General features: G+C 35.7%; 1 protein-coding gene across 1 annotated transcript in view; it reads right to left on the minus strand.

Annotated features, from left to right (window-relative positions):
* The window catches only part of LOC150107421 (transcription initiation factor TFIID subunit 1-like), a 688,572-nt gene that overhangs the window by 233,463 nt on the left and 435,734 nt on the right, over positions 1 to 19,375 (minus strand). Inside the window, exon 23 of the mRNA XM_090391849.1 lies at positions 14,850 to 14,930. Coding sequence (XP_090247975.1) covers positions 14,850 to 14,930 — 81 coding nt within the window. The remainder of the gene's footprint in view (positions 1 to 14,849; positions 14,931 to 19,375) is intronic.

The raw sequence follows: 19,375 nt of genomic DNA on the forward strand, positions 1-19,375 counted from the left end.
GATCATCTTTGTATTCCTCGATATAGAGGTAAAAAGGTTTAGTGTTATTTCTTAATTGCAAGTAAAGTAATTGCTCTAACATGTGTTTTTGTCTTCATAAATCGTACACAATAAATTTTTAAAAATTTAAGAAAACATAAGAATATGCATAATGTAAGGGTTCATTCTAGTAACAATTAATGAATCAAATTATATTTTTCAAAAATATCAACATTGTTGTTACTGTTCTTTCGATTCTTATATTAACTTCTTCTTGAAATAGTTGCCACACAGAAATTTTCTCCAAACAATGATATAATGCCCCTTTATGGAACTCATTAATTACTTAAAATTATAATAACAGAATTAATTCACATAAAATGTTATTTATTAGTAGAATTTTCATCTGAGTATCACAGGAATCTTCAGTACATGTAAAAAAAAAAAAGGCTAATTAAACAATAACTGACAATTCCAAAGGGTACCACCTAGGTAGCTCATGTAAGATAACTAAAAAAGGTCATTAAGTTTCCTAACTTATTTAAAAAAAAAAAAAAAAAAAAAAAAATATATATATATATATATATATATATACACACACATACAGTAAAACCCCGAAGTTACGCAGTAGGTGAGACTAACAAAAAGCACGTAAGTCGAATTTGCGTAACTCGGGGCATAATTTTGCATGTAATTTATATATACAAACATACAATTGGGACCAAAGGTTTACAAAAACACCTACATTTTTTAAGAAATATAATCATAATTGTAGTTTTTTGTGCATAAAAAAAAAAAGAAAGTTATTTCGATGTCTATGGTTTCATAAAATCTAATAGATTCGTCTGACAGCATAATGTCTTTTTCTTGTCATGCAAAATTTCTTCATAGCAAGCTAATGATTTTTTTTATTTCTTGCCTTGTGGCTACAATTCGTTCCTCGTTAGAATCTATGTCCTCCAAAATCTGCAAACTTTTCTTTTATGATTTTCTTACTGTGGATTCCTGTAGATCGAACTTCTTTGCTAGCTCACAAATTTTCATTCCGCCTTCAAAATCCTTAATAATGTTGAGTTTTGTTTCCAAAGTCAATGTTTTTCTTTTCTTGCTAGTAGAAGAATCGGATTTGCTTCTTTTGGATGACAACATTATTATTTTTTATGTGATAAAATTTTTATCAAGAACATAACATTAAACAATCGCAAGGTTTGTAGACTATAAAAATCGTGTATGAGTGGAGACCATGCGAAACATGTCAGTGCTTGTTCACAGCATGTGCGACACTGGTGAATGCGGACTGCACCTGAAAGATACGACTAGTGGTGAGGCGTGAAGCGGGACAGGAATACATACATATAAGAAACCGCGTAACTCCGGATTCGTGTAAGTCGGGGTATGACTGTATATATATACACACACACACACACACACACACATATATATATATATACACAGTCATACTATTTAAAAAAAAAGTACTATCTCCCATAAAGGGGATAGGAGTAGACCATCGGATTTGTTTAAGTTGGGAGAGTGAGGTACGGTTTCACATGTTTCTTTATAAAGCTGTTCCATGAGGAACTGACTTTTGTGAAGGACACTTGTCTTGTTCCAATGAACTCTATGTCTAGTGTTGATGGCATGCTCTGCAAGTCCAGACTGTTCAGGTTCAAGGTATTGAATATACAACTTGTGTTCTTCAATCCAAATAAAAGCAGATTCTTCTCTTTGTCCGAAATAAGATAACCCACAAGAGCAAGGAATTTGGTAGACACCTGAATGACTTAGATGTGGAAGGTTGTCCTTTGGAGAAGTGAGAAAGGTGGCGATTTTTCTGATGATTCAAAAGGCACTTCTCCAAAGGACAAGCTTCCACATCTAAGTCACCCAAGTGTCTACCAAATTCCTTGCACTTGTAGGTTATCTTATTGACCTTTTTTAGTTATCTTACATGAGCTACTTAGGTGACCACTTTGGAATTGTCAGTTATTATTTAATTAGCCTTTTTTACATGTACTGAAGATGCCTGTGATACTGAGGCAAAAATTCTACTAATAAATAATATTTTATGCGAGTTAATTCCGTTGTTATAATTTTAAGTAATATGTCTACTCACGGTATTTCCTTACTAAAACATATATCATTAACACACACCCCCACCTGAAGTGTGTGTGTACGAGGGTGGTCTGAAAAGTTCTCGGCCTAACAATGAAAAAACGAATTTATAATTTTAAAATTATTTTTAATTTTCAACATAATTTCCATTAAGACTAATACATTTATTCCAGCAATGCTCCAGTGACATTATCCTGTCCGTGTAGTGGCTCTCAGTAAGATATGCAAAATACTCCTCTATAGTTGCAATCACCTCTTCATTCAAAGAAAAGCGCTGACCAGAGAGGAAGAGTTTTAGTTTTGGGAAGAGACAGAAGTCAGAGGGAGATAAATCAGTGGAATAGGGTGGATGTTCCAACAATTCATAGTGCAGATCCCTTAATTTACATTGCCAAAACACCTTTGTGGGCAGGTGAATTGTTCTGATGAAAGATGATTTTTTTTTTCTTCTGTAACCCGAGACTTTTCTCACTAATTTTTTCGTTTAGTCTGGCTAAAAGATCAGAATAATATTCCCCAGTTGTTGTTTTACCCTTTTAAAGATAATTAATAAACAAAATACCTTTAGCATCCCAAAACACCGATGCCATCACCTTTCCTGCTGATGGAAACTACTTTGTCTTCTTTGGTGCTGAACAACCAGCTTCTGTCCACTGTCTTGACTGCTGTTTGGATTACTGGTATGTAATGGTGAATCCAAGTCTCATCCATAGTAATAAAATCAGTTTTATTCTTGTTAAAATACTCTAAGCACTGTTCAGACATTTTCATGTGAGTGCATTTTTGATCTGCTGTGAGCAAGTGCAGAGCACCCATCTTGTGCAAATCTTTTTCATTTGCAATTCTTTGTTTTTCTTTTTTATTTACATTTCTTCCTGCAAAACATATCCTACACATTCTTTTGATATGCCTATAGTCTCAGAAATTTCATGCACTTTGACTCGGTGGTCATAGAATACCATATCGTGCACTCGATCAATGATTTCAGGTGTTGTTCCACTTTTTGGACATCCTTCATGTGGATCATCTTCAAGGCTGGTAAGGCAGCATTTAAACTCGGTAGCTCGTTTCTTAATTGTCAAAAACGAAGGTGAAGAGTGCCCATAAACTTTTATGAACTTCGAATGAATTTCTTTTTGGAGTAACCTTCTGTTACAAAGAATTTTATAACCGCACGATACTCAATTTTATCCATTTCAAGGGATACAGACAACACTTTTGCTTCAGACAGCTGTATAAAACAAATTGCTTGATAGAATGACTTGCAATTTCACATGGATGCTTATGACAGATGTACCAATTTAAAAAAAAAAAATCTTGCCGATAGTGTTGCCATGTATGGTCGAGGCCGAGAACTTCTCAGACCACCCTCTCGTATATTAGTGTGTGTGTGTGTGTGTGTATCTTGTATATACACTGAAAAAAAATATATATATATACATAAATATATATATTCAGTGATTATATATATTTATATTCGCTATGTATACACACACATATTGTGTGACTAGTTAGCCAAGAGGTTTATGTATTGATTCTCCAACCAAAAGGTCATACGTTTGAATTCCACAGTGAGCATGGATATTTGCAAATGCTTTTTGTGTTCATTGCCAGTGGGAGATGAACTTCATCACCCATTGTGAGACAATTATCCAGCTTACTGGAGGCCTGAAGTGGCTTGAGAAAGTTACATGTTTGATCTCTAGAGTAAAGTATGGAAAAAATATATAAAATTTAAATTCAAATTTTATATATTATAATTAAAACTAAATTAAAATTTACATTTAAATAAAATTTAATAATAATAGAAAAAAAAAACCAATAAACCTTAGCCTATCATGATACATATGTACTATAGGCTTTATTATTATTATGTGGCACTCTCCCTCGATGAGTCCAAAGACTCATCAAGGGAGAATGTCCAACAGCCTCAAACGATTGATCCCTTCCAACTACTAACCATGCTCAAACTTGCTTAACTTTTTGCGTGAGCCATTAGTAGCAGAGGCTCTACCAATCGACCAACCATGTAGAAGTTAGGAAGAGAACAGCTTCATTGAGCAGAAGCTGCAGAAAAAGTTGTAGAAGGAATATAAAGATATGAGTGATCAGCATATCCATAATCATTACAAGGCAGGCAACTACCTGTATGGTAAGGAAGGTCAAAGCTAATTATAAGAGGAAACTAGTGTATTAGGACAAAGCTAATTCCTAAAAACTTGCACTATATGGAAAGTAAAATGAAGAATGACTGTGGAAGGATGACTTTAAAATTGTTGATTGTAGGGAGATAACAAAAGCAAGTAAAATAGTTGAGTTACTGAGTAATAATTTTGTATGTGTGTAGAATCCAAATGGTGACATTGCAGTGCTCAATGCAACAATGATGGATGGGATAATAGAAGTTGATGAATTGGAGGTGCTTAAGGTATTGCAGGGTCTTAATGAGAACAATGCAACAGGATTAGATGGTATATCAAGCCATGTGTTATGAGAATGCAGAAGGGAATTAGCACTTACTCTGACCAAGATGTTTAATTTAAGCTCGAGTTCTAGGAAAGCACTCAAGGAGTGGAAAGAGAGCAAAATAGCTCCACTGCATAAGCTCCAAGACAGAAGTAGCAAATTATAGGCCAATCAGTAACTCAGGAGTGGTAGTTAAAGTTGGAAAAGTAGGAATTAAGGAGTATATAGACAGGAACATACTTTATAAGAGGCAAAATGGCTTTATGAAAGGTAGGTCTTGTCTTAGCAATTTGCTTACTTTTTTATAATGAAGTGACAACTGAGTTGGATAAAAAAAATGTTTTCTCAGTGATACAACTGGATTTTGCAAAGGCATTTGACAAGATTCCACGTGGAACTCATTTGCATAAATTGGAGGAAACGGGGATGGATATGAAGTTGGTGATTTGGATTTTTTTTTTTTTTATGTGGCTCCTACCCACAAAGAGCTTCTACAAACCTATAGTATATTCAAACCATGGCTGGGAAAAGGTTGGCAGAGGATGGCTGATGGGCAGATATCAAAGTGTGTTTTATGGAAGAAATAAGTCTAGGAAAAGGAAGGTGACTAGTGGTGTAGAACAAGGCTCAGTACTTGGTACTCTGCTGTTTAATTTGCATATTAATGATATAAAAAATTGTGAGGAGAAATGTTCAGTTGCTTGTTGATGATGCAAAGCTGGAAAGAGTGATAGTTAAGATGCAGAGTTTTTTGCAGGACAACAAGCAATGGTAAATGTCTGCCAGTTTAATGTGGCCAAGTGGAAAGAAGAAATTAAAATAGTACCATACTGATATAACTGAACTAAAGGAAATTGATTAGGCAGGATTTGGGGGTGATTGTGAACAAGAAACTAAAATTTAGAGCTCATATGCAAGGAACACAAAGCAACACATCACACTGTGTGGTTGTTGAAGAACACGCTGTGGAGGATTCTGTGGAGATGAACTGGTGAAGAGGACCCAGAGTAAGGTGATGAAGATTGCAGCAGCCTAAAGAGAACTCCCTATGTAGACTTCAAAAAAATCTGTATTAAGGCTTAAGTGATGGGATGACATGTTGGAGGTTTAACAGAGTATTGACAGTACTAAGTAAGGATTAAAAACTAATTTTAATGCTTCCAATATTTTGTCTCAGTTATTGAGACATCTTCACAGAGTACAAATAACACTTGTAACACGTGGGTGACTGAAGTCCTATATAGGTGCATTTGAAGGTGGCCTAGGATGTAAACTAGGACCTGTGACAATTATTATTTCCCAAATTTTGGGAAATTTTATGCACCTCCATATTTGTTTAAATTAGGCTGATTTCTGAGTGCTGTTGCAGATTCCAAAAACAGTCTTTATTTTCTTTTTTTTTACTGTGATGGAGCATGGTGGTTTTCTTCCAGAAGATCCTGTAGTGGAATCCAATACATGGTCTGCGAGACTATGTCATGAATGCAGATTATATCGGACAGATAGGTAGATCAGCTGCCATACATTTAGATGAACAAAAAACTTATATCTACACTTAGAAATCAACCTAATGTAAACAAATATGAGTGTGCATAAAACTTCCCAAATTTTGGGGAAACAATCATCAGATGTCCCAAGTTACATCCTAGGCTGCCTACAAATGCCCACAGAGGCCACATCACCTAAACAGGACTTTAGAGTCACCCACATATTGTATTGAGTATTGTGTTCTTTGTGTGCATGTATTACAAGTGTTATTAGTACTCCTTGATGTCTCAGTAACTGAGATGAAATATTGGAAGCATTAAATTTATTTTTTAATCCTTTCTTAGTGTTATCAATACTCCATTAAACCTCCAAAATGAAGGACTCAAAAATTAACTGATAGGTGAAAAAGAGGGGATATGATAGGAGCATATGAGTTATTAAAGGGGTTTTATAAGATTGACACCACAGGCAAAACAGATAGAGAGAGTGAATAAAGGGTCACCTTTGTAAACTACAAATGTGTTAAGCAATGATGTTGGGGCTAGATTTTTTGTTTATGGGGGTCATGGATGGATGAAAGGGGTTGCCAGCAGTAGATGTCAATGCCTTGTCCATGAATGATTTCAAGATGATAGGTATTGTGTGAATAACGAGTCTATGAGGCTTCTGACACTGTGGAAATACAATCATCATTAATATCATACAAGTATTTTTTACCACTGATTGGACTCAAATTATCTTATATCAACTGCAGGACCGCCATCCTTCCATCTCTTCATCCTGAAAATACATCTTTTACACTCTTGTCCAGTCATTACATCTGACTGTGAGAGCCAGGTTTCGTGAACCAACAATCTTATGGCATGACATATTCAACAAGTCAATAAACTTAACTCCTTTGTTCCTGATACTTCTAGCATTTGTATATTGACAAAACAAGTTACCTCCTGTCTTTTTCTTGCATTTACATCAAACAGTCTGCTGGCTCCAGTTAGGCAACTTTCTCTTATCTGTATACACACTCAAAATGTCAGATTTCAACATTGAAGGTCTACCTCTTCCGATTCATAACCATATACTCACTGATACAGTAGAGCAAACACACAAAAAAAGCATAGCGTGTAATTTTATCCCTTAGTTCATCAAAGTTTGAAAGTGGGTCATAGCAGAATACCCATTCCTTCAACACACCCCCAAACGAAGGCATCAAGTGATGTGAGATCAAGAGAATGCGAAGGGTAGGGGAATTCTGTGAACCTCGAAATGAGCCTCCCAGGGAAGTGCTCTGATAAATCTGTGACAGGTTGCTCATTCATGTTGAAATACCTGTGCATGAAGTAGAATTTTTTTTGCACGATACATCTGATGCAAATCCTGGGTGAATGGAACCAGCACATTCTTGAGTAGCATTTGCTATTCAAGGTCATGGTTAAACCACCCTCTTCAATGAAGTAAGATCCAATAATGACATGGCCGGAAACTGCACACCATGCAGTGACTTTCTCACTGTGAAGAGGTCTCTCTTGGACAAATTCAGGTCTCAAGAAACCTGTAGGTTCATCTGCTTACATGACCACTTAGATAGAAATGTGCTTCATCCGAGAACCAGACATTATGGAGGAAGGACAGATCTTCATAGACATTGACCAGCACTCATGCACAATATTCTCACCATGGAGCATAATCTGTTGCTGCTAAACACTGACCCATCTGAATGAAAAAAAGGTTCCCAAATCCTTAAAAATTCTCTGTAGTGACTGTCTCAGTATCCCAAGTGTTGACTGTGTTTCAGAAACTGTTACACTTCTTCCAGCATACACACTAGTGATTCTCATTTCTGTTAACAGTTTGTGAGCCCCCAAATGTCCTTTGCATTGCAGCAGAACACTCTCAGTACATTGGACCCTCATAATTAAGGCAACAATGACACTACTGGTTGGTGCACACTTGCAAAAATGATGAACAACTGCTCACAAACGTGTTGTAGGCTTGGATCGTTTGCTCCAACCAGCTCTGTATGAACAAAAATAATGCTCAACAATAAACATCTTTTCTTCCAACGTCAACACCATTGCTACAGTTAAATGTAATGGCGTAGACTCTACATGTGCTCATCTATTAACATGCATGCAGTCAAATGACATATCTCATAGCACATGTACTGAAGGGGTGTCAAAGTTCAGTATTTTTTTTTTTTTTTTTTTTTTTGGTGCCATACCATATTTATATCATTATCAATTTTGCATTTCTTAGCTATAATTACATGCATATTCTCCCTATTCCTCCCATGATAATATAATTTCTCTAACTTTGAACATATTTGCTTGAAAATTAAAACTGCTAATCTTCCATTTTTCCGAATTTAGGGACACAAAATACACATGTTGAAATGATTATTTTACTTATTATTAATAAAATAACACTTGACATTTCGATCTCTGTATTGAGTTCATCATCACAAGGATAAGTGTGTATACAGGAAACAAATCTACATGCTCTTGCATTCATCATCAAATTCCTGCCATGTACCCTCAAGGGGTGTACAGGATATGATAGTAATGATGTAAATTTTTCATGTAGTACTAACTTCCTATCTACAATTTTCCTCCAAATCAGTCTGTTACTTGTCAAAACATTATCGCATCTTATATTTCTATCGTCTAAGGCACTTTGTACCATATCAATCCATCTATATATTGGTCTTCCTCTGGGTCGTTTTGCTGCCAACCTGGCAGAGAACACTTGTTTTGCTAATCTTTCTTCGCCCATTCTGTTAAAGTGACCATACCACCTGAGATTAGCTCTGCTAATGCATTCCTGGATGCTGACAATGTCAAGTTCTTTCCTAATACCCTCGTTTTTAATATGATATTACCATTGATGCCATCCGTTCACGCCTCTAATCTTTCTCAGGACTCTCATATCTGCAGTCTCTAACCTTTGTTCAGGTGTCTTACTTCTGACCCAGCTCTCAGATTCATAAGTTAAAACTGGTTTGAACACTGTCTTGTATACAGCTAATTTAGTGTTCCGACTAATTTCTCTCTTATTCCATATGAATCTATTCAATTGACTTCCTACCATTCCAGCTTTGTTGTACAGGAGGACTTGAGCAGAGTTTCTTGTAGTTTTTTTATTATATATATATATATATATATATATATATATATATATATATTTTTTTTTTTTTATTATTTATTTATTTTTTTTTTTTTATCACTAGAGGTCAGGCTAAGAAAAAGATTAATGAACAGCATGGATTTAATTTACCTTTATACAGTGCAAGAGCATGTAGCTTGGTTTCCTATACACATGTATCCTTCTGATGATGACCTCAATACAGGGGTCTAAACGTCAAGTGTTATTTTATTAATAATAAGTAAAATAATCTTTTCAACATGAGCGTTTTGTGTCCCTAAATTCGGAAATATGAATGCTGATCACTGTGTAAACTTAAAAGAAAGAGTAAAACTGCTAATGCTATGAACAGTCCAATGAAGTTTCCTTCTTCTAAGTTTTCTATGTTACCCAACCAATGTCTAGATAATTAAAGTCAGTCATAATGATTACTCATTTAGTACTATCAGAGTATGCGTGTAGTATAACCCACTATATATTTCATCCTTTTAGCTACCACTTCATACCAAATAGAGTCAAAGTCACTGTTAGATGGACATTATTTCTATTATTGCTTTCATTAGTTTCTATCCTAAGTGGACTCATATCATAAGATATCATTAGCAGTATACCCCCCCCTACCTCCTCTCTCTTTTCTGTCCTTCCTGAAAATACTAAACCCTTTACATTAGATTCCAGTTATGTCTAACTGAGAGCCAGGTTTTACTAATGCCAAATAATCTTAGGCAAAAATATATTCACCAAGGCAAATGAACTGAACCCTTTGTTCCTGATGCTCCATGTTATCACTTGGCTTTTTTGGTATATTTACATTCTGCTTGGCCCAGTTGACAACTTCCTTTTTCTAATTCATCCACCAACCCACACATGCACTCAAAGGATCTGAACTCATGCCATACATGTCTACCCAAAACAGATTGAAAGCAGGAAATTTGCATTGTGTTCAAATGGCAGCCAAACCATTTGGTTTCTCACTAAAACAGCTGGTCATAATTTTTTTCCAACAGTCCTTCCACTCCTATCACACTCAGATGGCTCTATTGCATCATCATTATTACCCACAGAAAAAGTCAATCTCCTGGCTTCATACTTTGCCTCCAATGCATGCATAATTGTTTATGTTAAATACCCCACAATCATTCCAGATACACAATACTCAACGTTTCCTCAGTCCTTTTGTTAGACAGAAATCAGAAGAATATTGTCAAAAATTAGACATTAAAAAAGTCTCCTGGTCCTGAGAGAATCCCTCCAATTGTCCTGAAGGTTTGTGCACCAGAACTGACTCTTGTCCTGTCACCTGTTTATGCTCTATTACTCTGATGGTATCTCTACCATAAAGCCTGGAAAATGGCCTATATTCAACCCATTCCCAAGAAAGGTAAGAAATCACTACCATCCAATTATTGCTCAGTCTCTTTAGTCCTTGCTAAAATAAGGGAGAGAACCATCAATAGCTGCACTGCCTTGAAAAAACACACAACTAATAAATTACTGCCAGTAAGAATTCTGCCATTGCCCATCAACAGGAGACTTACTCATGTCACACATCTCTTGGCAAATACCATAGTTTGGTGAATCTCACTCAATACCAAAGCTTTTGACTGGGTCTGGCACAAATTTGGTCTATCCCATGACTGCAACTGGGTTACCAACTTTCTCAAATGAATGCACACTGTGTGTGATGGTGGATGGTTCTGTATCTTCCCACTATTCAACTAATGCTAGGCTTCAACATGATTCTGTTCTATGACCAACACTCTTCCTTCTGCACACAGCAGATCAACAACCAACTTCAGCTGACCTGATACACAGTCTTGCAGATGACAGCACACTGCACTCCTTCCTTTCATTTGACAAATTATCACCTCAACTTACAGAGCATCAGCTTCTATTACCCACAATTTTGATCTCCAAAATATTTCCTGAAAAAAAAAAAAAAAAAAAAAAAAAAAAAAAAAAAAAAAAAAATCCTGCATTAACTTTGACAACATTCAAATCTCTAAGCAAGATGGGCTGGCTTTCTCTTCTTGAAATTACTCTGACATAAGCACATCACAATCATTGCTGCCTCAGCTTTAAAAACTAGGTTTTTTGCTTCAGCTCAAGGCATCACTTCACTTCATTAAAAAAATTCACAAATCTGTCCAACTATTGAATATTGCTCTTACAATTAGGTTGAGACCCCTACGAGTTTCCTAAAAATACTTGAATCAATACAAAAGAGGGCAATCGGACTCAATAATGTCCCATCTCTTACCAACTCATTTCACAGGTTTCTGCAATATGTATCTTCTATAACTATTTCCATGACAAATGTTAATATTAAACAGCATCGATAATTCTTCCCTTCTATTAAATCCATCAAAACGTGCAGCTGGCACCCAGCATCCCTTCACAGTATAACTCCAAACCTGCAGAACAAGCTTCTTTATCTCATTCTTGCTTCTGTTGTATTGTGGAACAGTGCCTTCCCCCCACTCTCCCCAATGCGTTTCCCAAGGAATACAATATGCAGGCCTTCAAATTAAATGTAAACAAGTTTCTTCTTCACCTACTTGTTATTCTTTCCCCAATCGCTCATATATGAGTTCAACATAAAAAATTTCAGATCCATAAATGAATAGTGACATTCAGATCATTATCACATTTGAATGCCTTAGTTGAACTTACACATTTTCACTATTCCTCCCATGATGTTCTTCCACTGCCTCTCTGCATTAGGTCTCACTTCAATAAATAATTTCTCCACACTCCTGATGCCAAATCCATTCAAGTGCAGGTTATACCTCTTATACAAGTCTTTTCAGCCATCAAACTCACTCCACACATCTAGAAACTAACACCCATTTTTTCTACACGGCATATATATTGAATCATTTGCTATCATAGCCTTCCTTCTTAACTTGGCACTATCATATCTTGGCAATAAGTAAGCTAAAAATTATCTCCCTCTCTTCTTCCAGCAATCTTTCCATATCGTCTCTCACAATGAATTTATTCTTACTTAAATCATATCCTTAATTTTTGCTCCTTGCGGGATAGCCAGCCTGGCTGGCCGAGTGGTTAGTGTATCCGCTCTCCAGTCAAAAGGCTGCAAGTTCGAATCCCACTGGGAATGGATGTTTGTGAGTGTCTGTGGAAAAACTAGTGGTGGTGGTCAGCAGTAGATGGTGTTGGTGGAGTTGTGGACAGTTGGTGGATTAAGTGGTGGACACAGAATAGAGCAGGTGCCCTTCCTCGATGAGTCTTTGGACTCCCTGGAGGTGTCAAATAATAGTAAAAGTAGCGAGAGCATCATCAAGTATAAATTTAATGAGCAAATCAATGTACACCATATTACTTTTCTTACATTCTGAATGGCATTATTATTACAACTACTACTCATTGCTATCTTATTAATTTCTGCACTTTCCTGCCTCTTATTGTTCTGCCTATTTTTCTTATCCTGCATGAGTTTTTTTAAACATTTCTCAGTTTTTTTGTTGTTTTTTTTTAACAGTGGGTGATTGTCTAATAATATCTAGAAATTTCACTTTGATTCATGCTCATTTATATCATCAATATCTGTGTTTTAAAATGCTTTTGCTGAGTGGGACAAAGGTCCTCATCTCCATCATCTACGTTAGCTTGTACTTTTGACACTGCATTGTTCTCATAGTCATTAAAAATGCCAAAACCTATCTGAAATAATAGCATACCTATAAATATTTTAGTCAATAAACTAAATACAATAATTCATTAAAAAAACTCAGTAATACACCAAGAATACAATACACTAATATAAGAAAATACTAAATAAATAAATAAAAATGCCAACCTTAGAGGTGTTTCAAATAATGCATCCACATATTTGAGAAAAGTTGAGTTCTGTGAGTGGTTAATGTCATCACTACACCTCCAATTGATGACAGAAGCTTCTATAATTGATTCTGAGAAAACAGTTTAATGAGATTATCTGCAGAACACTTTTCTCATAGATTTTAGTGATCCTGTGAACACTTCTAGATAAAGAGAGTGACATTTTCCTGATATTGAGCAACATTCACCTGGTCAATAAGAAAATGTGTAATTGTAGGTGACTGATGTTTTTGTTTCTTATTCTTTGTAGATGCTACTATGGTTTCAGTACTTGGTTGGGGCTTGTTGAGATGACCATAATAAACTTAGGTATGAAAAGCATTCACAGAAAGAGGAAGACTTCAGTCATGGCTAACTACCCACCATGGAGCCACACATGAACCATGAGCACCTAGCAGGCAATGAACATTTAGAAGTGGAATACCAAGGCTACCCTAAATGACTCACTAGCATCGCAGCAAGCCTTAGAAGCTATCCCCAGACTATGAGGGGAGGAAACTTATTGCAGAACTGTTTATCCCTTCAAATAAGTCCACCAGAGATCTCCTTCCATATTTTTGTGCATCCCACAAAAATTGTAAAAAAAGACAGAGGTAGAACAAAAAACAGACAAACATGAAAAATGAAAAAACAAGTACTACTGTGGGATGCTCCTCTACTCATAAACAGGTGTAACCCCACCCCACACACACACAATATGAAGGGAACAGTATGCATGAGCAGGAAAATAAACAAAATTTCTTCAGGTCCAAATTTCTTCCAAAATCTTGTTCATGTTCAGTTTTTTTTTTGACAATGTATGCATAGAGATCATCTTACAAATTCCACAATCTTTTCATATTTGCACACCATTTTTTTCAACCCTTCAATGCTTTACTTAAACAATCTTTTTATTATTACATATTCATAACCAATTGATAACATCTTCACAGCTCAATAACTTAGCAAATTTGTTATTCATTTTTTGCTCTAATAATTAACCATTTTCATGATAGAACAAGAAGTAGTCTCTTAATTTAACATTACTAGTGAGATTTTATGTACCTGCTTCACATGAACTGACTACTGTTTTGAAACTATATTATAAGCTAATACAAATGCACTGAGACACATCCATATTATGTCGATTATCAGGCAACTATGAGTCAAAGAGAAGATACATTGCAGGAAATTTACAGTCATACTGTAAATTCTATTTATACTATTTATAATTATCTATTTCTAAAATAATTTTGGTAATTGATGGCAGCAAGACAAACTAGCATTCCATACACATTTTCCCGTACTTTATCATTTAAGGTAAAGTATGGGAAAACGATGATTACAAGGCATGGAAATATTGAAGAATAATGTTAAAAATATTATATTCCAATAACATTAGGATGAACATGTCAAGATAATAGCTCTCTAAGCTGTATTCTCATTTAAAATATTAAATGACAGAACAACATCCCAACATACAGCTGAAACATTCATATAATGTTTCAGCTGTATGAAACAGAACTATAACTACATGCAAAATGCATTTATAAGTCACTGAAGGAATAATTCAAAAAAATTATTTTCAGTGCTATAAACTTAGGTATGAAGAGTATTCACAGAAGGAGGGACTCTTCAGTGTTATAGTTAACCATCCACCATGGAGCCACACATGAACCACGAGCACACTTGGTATTCCACTTTTAAGTTATTGAGCTGTGAGGATGTTATCAATGGCTTATGAATATGTAATAATAAAAAGATTGTTTAAGTAAAGCATTGAAGGGGTGAAAAAAAATGGTGTGCAAAAATGCTACCCTTACCTCATCATCAAGTTTTAATTGTACTTCTTCATCATTCTCTTCTTCTGGAGCAAGAAAGCATTTTTCTCCATAACCAGCATCCTAGAAAAAAAATATTTTTGTTGATGTAAATAAATTCAATTTGTCATATTTCCCATAAACACTATCTCTTTTCAAAATATTTCTATCAAGTACAATATATTGCAAAACATGTAGAAGAAAGCTAGTAAAAGATTGGAAACATTAACACACACACACACACACACACACACACACACACACACACACACACACACACACACACACACACACACATTTTCAATGGCAGCTTGTGCTCTTAGAGAATACAAAGACAAATGTAAGAAAGCTAAACACTGTGTAAAATTAGCTAAACAAAAGTCATGGGAGGACTTTGGAAAGAACAAAGAAAATAAATACCAAGAAGGGGGCAAAATATTCTGGAGGTTGTTGAAGCTTAGAAATAGAGGAAAGAGTGCTGTAAAAGGAGTAAGAGATTATAAAGATGACATGAAAATGGAAGAAAAAGATATCCTTGAAGTAAGGAATTACTTTGAAAAATTGCTAAATGAAAAAAGCAATGATAGCACAGTGGTAAAAAACACTCAACAGGCATACAGTCAGGAATACATATCTATACTTGAAGTAGAAAAAGCCATCAAAGGCTTGAAATGTGGAAAGGCAGCTGGAGTAGATGATATTTGACCAGAAATGCTGAAGTATGGTGGTAAAAGTCTTACAGTGGATGCACTGCATAGTTCAGAAGGCCTGAACAGACGGATGAATTCCTGATGATTGCAGTAGAGCTGTCATAGTACCCATATATAAAAAAGGAAATAAAACTGAATGCGATAATTACAGAGGTATTTCCCTACTGAGTGTTCCTGGCAAGATCTATGCAAGTATACTTGAGAAACGGTTGAGAAGAATTGTGGAAGAAAAGCTTGGTGAAGAACAAGCTGGAGTCAGGCCAAATAGAGGCTGTCAGGATCAGATCTTCACTTTATGACAAATAGTGGAGAAATCATGGGAATATAACAAGGATCTGTATTTAAGCTTTGTCGATCCGGAAAAGGCATATGACAAGGTGCCAAGAGAGAAGCTATTCAAAACGCTAGAGTTATACGATGTTAATGGGACATTATATCAAGCAATACTTTGTCTTTATTTGAGTTGTAAGTCAGCAGTTAAAATTGAAGGAAGTACAGGAAGATGGTTTAATGTTAAATCTGGTGTGAGACAAGGATGTACATCATTCACTCTATTATTCATTATCTATATGGATCACATTATGAAGAAAAGTGGTATTAAACATGATATCAAAATTGAAGATGTTAATGTCAGCTCTTTGCTTTATGTGGACGATGTTATACTTCTAAATAAATCTGCTACAAGTCTGCAAGATTCCCTGACTAAATTGAATAACTGTTGTAATAGATATGGTATGAAGGTCAGCAATAAAAAGACAAAGACAATGAAAATAGGCAGAATCATTGAAAATGTCGACTACATTGTGAACGGAAAACCTGTGGAACAAGTAAAACATTTCAGCTACTTAGGCACAATTTTTAGTGAAGATGGTAAATTAAATATGGAAGTAGACAACAGAATCAACAAAGCTGGAATGGTAGGAAGTCAACTGAATAGATTCATATGGAATAAGAGAGAAATTAGTTGGAACACTAAATTAGCTGTATACAAGACAGTGTTCAAACCAGTTTTAACTTATGGATCTGAGAGCTGGCTCAGAAGTAAAACACTTGATCAAAGACTAGAGACCGCAGATATGAGAGTCCTGAGAAAGATTATAGGCGTGAACAGATGGTCAATGGCAATATCATATTAAAAATGAGAATATTAGGAAAGAACTTGACATTGTCAGCATCCAGGAATGCGTTAGCAGAGCTAATCTCAGGTGGTATGATCACTTAAATAGAATGGGTGAGGAAAGATTAGCAAAACAAGTGTTCTCTGCCAGGTTGGCAGGAAAACGACCCAGAAGAAGACCAAGATATAGGTGGATTGATATGGTACAAAGTACCTTAGACGATAGAAATATAAGATCTGATAATGTTGGAGTCTTGACAAGTAACAGACTGATTTGGAGGAAAATTGTAGATAGGAAGTTAGTAATGATGTAAATTTTTCATGTAGTACTATCATATCCTGTACACCCCTTGAGGGTAATTGGCAGGAATTTGATGATGATGATGAATGGCATTTTCAGATTTATTATAAATTGTCAATATATACTAAGTGATATGCAGTCTATATTTGAGTTTTAAGCAGCAGTTAGAAATTGAAAGAGATAGAGGAAGATGGTATGATGTAAAATCAGGTGTAAGACAAAGATGCATCTTATTTGGATCACATTATGAAGGAAAGTGCCATTGAACCTGATACCAAAATTGGAAATACTAATCTTAGCTCTTTATTTTATTCATATAATGTTGTTAAATAAATCCAGTACAAGTTTGCAGGACTTCTTAACTAAATTGAATAACTGCTGTAACAAATATAGTGGAAGTCAGCAATAAAAAGAACAAAAAGTACGAAAATAGACAGGAATATAGAAATTTCAATTACATTCTGAATGAAAACCATAGAACAAGTAAAACATTTCAGCTATTTATGCACAATTTTGGGAGAGGATGGCAAATTATATATAGAAATAAACAACAGAATTGGTAACGCTGGCATGGTGGGGAGTCATTCTTGAAGATAAGCTTATATGTTGGTTACACATATATACACATTAATTATAAAAAAAAACTTTAATCAATACCTTCCTATATTTCGGCAATGTTAAATTGCCATTATCAGGGATCACAAAAAACAATGATATGTGCATGCAGGCACTAATACTGATGAATGAGGCTGAAAAAAAGCAACAGAAGTTGGGCCTAGATCCTAAACGGTATTCCCTAGTGGACTAAATTAGGTTGGCTTGGGCCATTGGGCTGACAATCTTAAAATGTATGCTTCCCAAATCTGGGGCAGTTTCATGCACTCAAATTTATTGAATTCAGAGCTGAGGCAGACTCAAGGAATAGACTTTCATACTTGTATTTGCTGCAGTGTAATAGAGTGGCCTTCTTCCAGTGAATCCTGTGGTGGATGTCCAAAATCCTGAGTGGCTGTATTCAACAGAAGTCCCCCCCCAACAATATGGGATTATAAAACCCTATATAACAGGGCAACAGTAATCAGTTCAGATAACAGTGTTTAAACTACTGAACTTAATCATATCCTTAACACTTTCTAAGCCAAGGGCTACAACCCCCCAAAAATATTAAAACTATGTAATCGCAACCCACCTCTCTTCAAAGCAAAGATTACTCAAAATCCATCACCATTCCATATATCTGGGGTGAATCTGAAAAACTAACAAAAATCCTAAGGAAATATGACCTTACAACCAGTTATGGATTACATAAAAAATTGGCATCTCTTATCTGCTCAACACCAAAGACCAGCCACATCCCCTAGACCTACCAGGAGTATACCACGTCCTTGGTATACTCCTGGCAGTTGAAAACTGTCCTACTATGGCCAAACAGAAAAGACATCCAATATCAGGATATCCGAACACAAGGACTACATCTGGCATCAATACAGCCATTCAGGACTTACTATGCTTTGGACAACCACCACAGGATACGCTGAAAGAAGGCCACTCCATTACACCACAGCGAATATAAGTATGAAAGACTATTTCTCGAGTCTCCCTCAGCTCTGAAAAACTTTCTAAACCTCAAAAAAATGTGGGTGCATGAGATTGCCCCAAATTTGGGAAGCATACATTTTATCATAAGATCATCAGCCCAATAGCCAAGACAACCCAATTTAGCCCACTAGGGGATACTCTTTAGGACTCTAGACCCAACTTCTGTTGCCTTTATTCAGCCTCATTTGTTCAGTGTTAGTGCCTGCATGTCCACATGGTTAGCCTAGTGGCTATGCACTTTGCAATCATATGCCTAGGGAAGGAGTGTCCTAGGTTCGATTCCCATCGATGACGTGAGGCGCTTAAGGATCTTTCTCAGCCATAGCCAAGTTAGCCGGTCTTGGGCATGGACAGTAGCTCCCCTCCTGTTTGCGGGATGAAAAATCCCAGATGAACTGGGATTTTTCATCCTGCAAACAGGCAAATCAGCCCCATGAACACAGGCCACAGTCATAGGAGATATAGTACTTAATCTCTCATTAGGAGGGCTCAACCAGTCAGGGGCAGTTGGGAAACAGGGGGAGGGACTCCACACCAATAAAATAAAGTGCCTGCATGCACATATCAGTTTTTTATGATCACTGATGACGGCAATGTAACATTGCCATATAGGAAGCTATTGATTAAAGCTTTTTATAATTAACATTCTAGTATATGTTGTCATTTCCTGAAATCACAACATATACTAACTATGCCAAAAATTTGAAAAATCTGAAAAATTGAAAGCTAGATGGAGAGTCAAATGAATAAATTTATATGGAATTAGAACATTAAATCCATTAATTAAAACTGGCTTAAAGTA

Source organism: Typopeltis vanoorti, chromosome 4 (assembly GCF_054136105.1).
Source record: "Typopeltis vanoorti isolate ZY-2024b chromosome 4, IOZ_Tvanoo_1.0, whole genome shotgun sequence".
Taxonomy (NCBI): domain Eukaryota; kingdom Metazoa; phylum Arthropoda; class Arachnida; order Uropygi; family Thelyphonidae; genus Typopeltis; species Typopeltis vanoorti.